At 50.8% G+C, this 6,789-nt stretch overlaps 3 protein-coding genes across 3 annotated transcripts; 1 reads left to right on the top strand and 2 right to left on the bottom strand.

The window, feature by feature from the left end:
* The first annotated feature begins 384 nt into the window (after positions 1-384).
* Positions 385-2,609, top strand: LOC1276654 (dnaJ homolog subfamily A member 1). Its single transcript, XM_316024.5, has one exon. The coding sequence runs from the start codon at positions 703-705 to the stop codon at positions 1,903-1,905; it is 1,203 nt and encodes a 400-aa protein (XP_316024.4). The 5' UTR covers positions 385-702; the 3' UTR covers positions 1,906-2,609.
* A 1,151-nt stretch (positions 2,610-3,760) lies between these two features.
* Positions 3,761-5,471, bottom strand: LOC1276653 (retinol dehydrogenase 13). Its single transcript, XM_316023.5, has 3 exons — positions 5,210-5,471; positions 4,875-5,138; positions 3,761-4,780 (listed from the first exon to the last, which is right to left on the bottom strand). Exons 1-3 carry the CDS (start codon positions 5,284-5,286, stop codon positions 4,129-4,131), a joined length of 993 nt encoding a protein of 330 aa, XP_316023.5. The 5' UTR covers positions 5,287-5,471; the 3' UTR covers positions 3,761-4,128.
* Positions 5,472-5,864: 393 nt separating this feature from the next.
* LOC1276652 (protein FAM136A) lies at positions 5,865-6,769 on the bottom strand. Its single transcript, XM_316022.5, has 3 exons — positions 6,575-6,769; positions 6,256-6,447; positions 5,865-6,182 (listed from the first exon to the last, which is right to left on the bottom strand). The coding sequence occupies exons 1-3, from the start codon at positions 6,659-6,661 to the stop codon at positions 6,033-6,035; spliced, it is 429 nt and encodes a 142-aa protein (XP_316022.4). The 5' UTR covers positions 6,662-6,769; the 3' UTR covers positions 5,865-6,032.
* Positions 6,770-6,789: the final 20 nt, after the last annotated feature.

Raw genomic sequence — 6,789 nt, 5'->3', positions numbered from 1 at the left:
GTGGATTCGGAAATACGCGGTTTTTTTTTTAATTTGACAGATCAAATGTCCAATCAGTACAATTTGTCTCAAGAAATTTACTATGCAGTTTGAATTGCTTTTTTGCTAATAAATTTAAACCACTTACAAGCGAAAAATATCAAAATGTTCTGCACGAATCGTATCAAATAAATGATGAAGTGTATAAAAGTACTAAATAGAATAAAAAGAACCGAGTAACCAATTGTATTTTGGTCGAAAACCGCGAAATTCGACTTACGCGGATATTCGAATTATGCGCATTCCTCGGGATCGCACAAACCGCGTAACTCGGGAACAGACTGTAAATCGGTATTTCTGGACACTCTGCAACCAGAGGCTTGTAAACGCATCGAATGCCGCCATTACCCTTCAACTGTCAAACAATTCACGTATGTTCGAGACCGATCCAGTGTCAAGTTGTTCTCGACGGTTCGTACCTCCCCGTACGGCAGTGCTAAAAATCTCACCTGCGCCGCCATTTTAGCAAAGTTTGTTCCTCGTTTTCAGCGAAGTCGACTGTGGAAAATCGCTCGTGCAGCCCTAGCGCAACAAAGCGGAAAGGAAAAGAGAGAAGAAAAGAGCAACTCTTCAGCGAGCCACCATCACCATCGAGGCAAAGTACGTTCTCCCCGAGTGAAAAAGGAAACCCCCCAGAAAAGGTACCGTGTGCGCGAATCAATAATGGTGAAGGAGACGGGATTTTACGATGTGCTCGGCGTAAAGCCTGGCTGCTCCCCGGAGGACCTGAAGAAGGCGTACAGAAAGCTCGCGATGAAGTACCATCCGGACAAAAACCCGAACGAGGGCGAGCGCTTCAAGGCGATCTCGATGGCGTACGAGGTGCTGTCCGATCCGGAAAAGAAAGCGATCTACGACGAGGGCGGCGAGGCGGCCATCAAGCAGGGCGGTGCGGGCGGGGGCGGCTTCCACAGCCCGATGGACATCTTCGACATGCTGATCAACGGCGGAATGGGCGGCGGGCGGAGGGAGCAGCGCGGCCGCGACCTGGTGCACCGGCTGACCGTGACGCTCGAGGAGCTGTACAGTGGCGCAACCCGGAAGCTGTCCCTGCAAAAGAGCGTTATCTGTGATGGGTGCGACGGCATCGGCGGCAAGCGGGGTACCGTGCACAAGTGCGTCCCCTGCAACGGTACGGGCATACTGACGAAGGTGCACCACATCATGCCCGGCTTCATGCAGCAGAACAAAGTGCCGTGCCGCGCCTGCCAAGGACAGGGCGAGGTGTTCGACGAGAAGCACAAGTGCAAAAAGTGCGACGGCCAGAAGAAGGTGCGCGACAAGAAGATACTGGACGTGCACATCGAGAAGGGTATGCGCGACGGGCAGAAGATCGTCTTCAGCGGCGAGGGCGACCAGGAGCCGGGCCTGCAGCCGGGCGACATTGTGATAGCGCTGGAGGAGAGACCGCATCCGGTGTTCAAGCGCTCCGGCAAGGATCTGATGATGGAGATGCGGCTCGAGCTGTCCGAGGCGCTGTGCGGCTTCCAGAAGGTCATTACCACGCTCGACAAGCGCAGCCTCGTCATCACGTCGATGCCGGGCGAGGTGATCAAGCATTCCGCGTTCAAGTGCATCATGGACGAGGGCATGCCGCAGTGGAAGAACCCGTTCGAGAAGGGGCGGCTCATCATGCAGTTCCGCGTGGTGTTCCCGGACTCGCTGCCGGGCGAGGCGGCCAAGCTGCTGGAACAGTACCTGCCCCCGAAGCCGGCCGAGGAGATCCCGCAGGACGTGGAGATGGTCGAGCTGGTCGAGCTGGATCCGGAGCAGGAGTCCCGCAACCAGTACAAGAACGCGTACGAGGAGGACGAGGAGGACGGTGGCACCCCGGGCGTGCGGATTCAGCAGTGCGCGACCAGCTAAATGCGCTGCCCCGCCCGCTCCAAGGACACCATCTTTCCTTTCCCCCTCCCCTCCCTTCCCGCCACCCATCCAGCCTTCCTCCCTGTTTTTTGACCATTGTGGCGTGTAGCTGTTAGCAGTTGGTGACGTGTGCAAATGGCATCATTGACGGCGCGCGCTCTTTCCTGTCTTCTCAAATCGCTGCTCTGGCGCCGTGCGTTTTTCCGGCAAAACCACCACCACCACCAACCTCCTTCACTCCTCAACATCAACAACAAGCACACGCGGGCGTCCCAGCGACGCAGTTTACGGAAGTAGAGGAAAGAGAGAGAGCACGAGCGACTGTGTTACAGTAGGGAGCGCAGCAAGCTGTGTGGAGCAAACATAGGAAACAAATTGTCAGCTCACTGCCCAGCCCAGGGGAGAGCAGCTGTAAAATCACACGACTACACAAAACCAAGGCAAGACAAGCAGCGCAGACAGAGTGGAACAAAAATTATACCAACGGTACAGAACAACTTGAGAGGGAAAGGGGGGAGGGGGAAGGGAACAAATAGCGCAACCTACGGGTACGTACGCGCGCGCACGTATTCCCTTTTTTCGCGGAATGAAGCATAATAAATTATTAGCACATCAATCTGGATGAAAGGTTAAACACACAAACAAGAGACACTACCGGCAGGCTGATAAACTCTCAACCCCAAAAGAAACGAAACAAAAACCCCTCGACTCCGTTGTGCAAATTCACTTACTCTGCAAAGCAAATGAGAACAACCCTTATAACACACAACCCCCTCCGGGAGAATCGAAGGAAATTGAACGCTTTAGTGTGTGTGGTGATATATTTAGGAGGAGCAGAGGTCGATCGGAAAGGCAGGAGTGGACGGTCAAGGTAGGATTAGCTTCGCTTTTTTAAGCCACTTTTGAGGCGATTTATTAGTTGAAGCCGCTGAAAACGGGGAAAAAAAACTTGACTACATATAACTATTCTTGCCCTTAAGATGGTGGCGCACCGTACGGCGGAAGTACCGTTACCCTAACCTCTCTACTCGCAAGTAAACACACACACAGGCACATTATATACGCTTTATTCTCTAACACTACGGCACTAGAGCTGAAGACAGGGCACCCCTCGCAACACCATTCCTTAACTTTGACGCGTGAGTAGGCTATGATGAACCGTATGAGCCAGAAGGGAATCGTAGGTGCTACGCTTCCGGGAATTATTTATACTCCATCTCTTCTCCGACCTTGACCTTCGCGCTCATCTGATGTCGTGCAGGGCTGTATCTGTCCACTCGCTCCCTTTCCACCAACCCCCGCCATCAAGTGTGGATTAGTTTTTACGCCCAAGTTCGGGTGAGCCTCAAATAATTTGATTTAAAATAGTTCATTTTCAAATTTACCCACACTCTACCCAACCAACCCGCTTCCTGCAGAAAAGGTAATGTGCGATCGGTAATGTAAAATAGTGTACCACACATTCGAAACTAAATTCCCCCCTGTACGTGTTTCATAAAGAAGGAAACGAAATAAAATTTCATGTAGCAAAAAAACACGCAAAAGAAATGTGCTCGTTAGTACACTGCTGCGCGTATGTTTGTGTGTTCGTTTGCGCTTCGTCATCGTGCAGTTGTGGTGCTGTGTGATGTGTTTTGATCGCATGACGAATGCGCGAAGGTCCACCTCCTCTGTCCCCCCAACCCCTTCTTCACCCTGCCTGCTCGTTGGATAAGGAAGGAAAAAAACTCACCCCAACCCTAGTGGGTTTTGTGTGTGATATAACATTGCATCACTAGTGCAGCCGTCGACATTTCTTCGCCCCCTTCGTAGGGGTTTTTGTTCGCGCGAAACAAAGAGGAATGTAATCAAATAGTTAACCTCACTTTTTGTGTAACCTATTTATTCCACACAGTATCGCTATGCAAAAGCGGCTCCTGCCATCGATTAAATAGGATCTTGAAATATTGCGTAAATTGTGCAAATGCTCGGTTTGAAGGGATTTTTGTTTTTTTTACTAGCAAATAAAGACAGCGTTAGCAACAAGACAACAAAAAACGACCAACGGTGACTAGATTACATTCTGTGCGATGTGTACAATGGTGTGCGCGTACGATTCCCCTATCCCGATGACATTCCGCTCGGTCGGTCGGTTGCCGTTTGGGACGTTTTGCCGGCTGCTGGTTGCTGATCGGTCGTAAAAATAACAATATCCTTATTGTTATTCATACGCAATATCCGCTGTCAGGAAACGGCCGCCGTCCCAGTGAGCGTGCCGGTCCACTTTTCGCTCACCGCCCACAGCCACTTGGCCACCCGGTCGTCCTTCGCCTGCTCGGCCACCTCCTTCGGCGCACAGTCGCTAAAGTACTGCCCGCTAACCTTCTCCAGGTCCGGATCGAGTGCCGCGTACAGGGTCGTTTGCGCACCGTACAGCGGCGACTTCAGGAACGGCCAAACGAACGGTCGCACAAACAGCCCCGAGAACCAGCTGTTAAAGATGCCCATATGGCGCATCAGCTCCGTATCGACGATGCCCGGATGGAGCGCATTCACCGTCACGCCCGTGCCCTCCAGCCGGCGGGCCAGCTCGCGCGTGAACAGCACGTTCGCCAGCTTGCTCTGCTCGTACGCCTTCGCCTCATCGTACGCTTTCGCGCTGTTCAAATCGTCCAGCGCAATCTGGCCGCGGGTGTGTGCCAAGCTGGACACCACCACGATGCGGCTCGGAGCGCTCAGCTTCAGCGTATCGAGCAGCAGATGAGTAAGCAGAAAGTGTCCCATATGATTCACGCCCAGCTGCAGCTCGATGCCTTCTTTGGTGAGCGTGCGGGGGCAGCGCATCACACCCGCATTGTTGATGAGAATGTCCAACCGTTGCTGTTCCGCTTTGAATCTGAAAAACGGTAGAACATTCCCAAATCAATACCACATTACGTAACGACTCGCTGTCGGTGGCGCATTTGTCAGAGTGTGTGTGAGGTGCTTACTGTTTCACAAACTGACGGATCGATTGCATCGAGGCCAGATCGCACTCGCGGCAGTACACCTGCGGGTTTCGCGTATCCAGCACGATGTCCTTCCGCGCCTCCTCGCACTTCACCATATCCCGGCAGGCCATGTAAACGTGCGCGCCACGGCGGGCCAGTGCGTGGGCCGTTTCCTTCCCGATGCCGGTGTTGGCCCCGGTAATGATGACCACCTTGCCGTCGGCTCGCACATTCTTCTCGAAGCTGGCACCTTGCATACGATCCCTACAAACAGATGGATCATGAGAGCAGCTTTCCTGCCAGGGGGGGGAGGGACATTTCAGTCGTCCACTTACTTCAACAGAACGGTGCCACCGATTAGTGTGCCGATCGCACTGCTCACTAAAATTATTTTATTACGAAAGATCGACATTCTTGCACCGTTTCAGTGGTTCGCGTACCGGGCTACGACGTTCAGGTTTTAATTCATCTTTAGCCGATCGTAACTTTTGGAAATGTTCGCGGAGTTGCTGCTGGTAAAAATCGATACTTTTTTGTTTACATCCCGGAATTTCGTGGCTCCAGTGCTGCCAGCGGTGTTTCGTTCGTTGAATCAACTTAACGAATGTGACAGCACGTGGCAGAGGCGTAGATAAATATTTCAAACTGAACGTTGGCAGCAAAATCAATGCATTGAAAATCAGGTTTTGCAAATCGTGGGAAATATTTTATAAAGAGTTTATAATAAATTTAAAAACATAATTAATAAATGTATCATGTCAATCATTATTTCAACCCAGATTCAAACATTTTGTTGAATTAGCGCAGACAGCAACGTTGTGTACGTTAATTATTTTGTGCTTTTTGGACCTGAAATGCTATTTGATCGCGTAATACATGCTTCAGTCGGTCATTCCGAAGTAGGTCAGTCACCGTAGACTGCACAAAACACCAATGCGGATCATTATTAAACTTCTCAAAAGGCAATCAAATTATGAACAACAACTGAGCTACAGTCTTTGCACTTTATATCATCCATACACTTTGTTCTCTGTACAAATGCTATCCAATACAGCTACCCCGAGCGACCCAGCTGCTTTACCGTTTAAATGCACAATTGTAATCTACTGCAGTTGGGTGTAGCTACAGATTCTTCCCTTTCTAGATGCCTCCCGTTCTCTACGATGATGATCTGCTCTGCAGAACCTTTCGCATGCTCGCGAACATATTTGGCAAGATGGCAACATGCTTGTCGACGCATTTAATCGCACACCGTTCAAACTCGGCAGTATACTTAGCAATATCGCCCTCGGACGGATTGGGTCCCATCTAAAAACAGTGGCGAGTGAAATGAAACATTGAGAACGCCATTTGCGAACTATTTTTCCGAATCCAACGTTACCTTGTCCTTAATCGTATCATTGCAATCCATTACACAACGCTGCAGGCGACTGTTGAACGAGTTGATCTCGGTTTCCACGTGCTGCTGGGCTCGCTGGGCAGGGACAGAGCAACGCTCGACGCACTGCTGCACCGTGTCCATGGAGGAAACGGAATCCTTACAGCATCGGGCAGCACAATCGTGCATATCGGCCTGAAAGCAGAAGGAAAGAATAGAACTATTAGAAAAATAATAGTAAAATCTTGCACGAAAGGGAAAGCTCCGAAGCACACCGGGAAGGATCTTCACCACGAGCAAGCGGCAACAATCGATACTTTACTTGCATTTTCCGCAGCACATTGCGGTCGAGATCGTCCAGCTGTTTGGTGATCTCCATTTCGATCCGCTGCTTCTGTTGTTCGATCATTTTTTGTTGAGTTTGTGTGATGAAATAACGAGGACTTCTATGCACTATCAACAACAATTTTCCACTCCGCCAGAAGATGTCGATTCCGATAGCGCTGGGGCCGTTTGACGTTTGGGTTGCGTCACGAT

The sequence above is a fragment of the Anopheles gambiae genome, chromosome 2 (assembly GCF_943734735.2).
Source record: "Anopheles gambiae chromosome 2, idAnoGambNW_F1_1, whole genome shotgun sequence".
In the NCBI taxonomy this organism is placed as follows: domain Eukaryota; kingdom Metazoa; phylum Arthropoda; class Insecta; order Diptera; family Culicidae; genus Anopheles; species Anopheles gambiae.
This window is presented reverse-complemented; position numbering and strand designations above follow the sequence as displayed.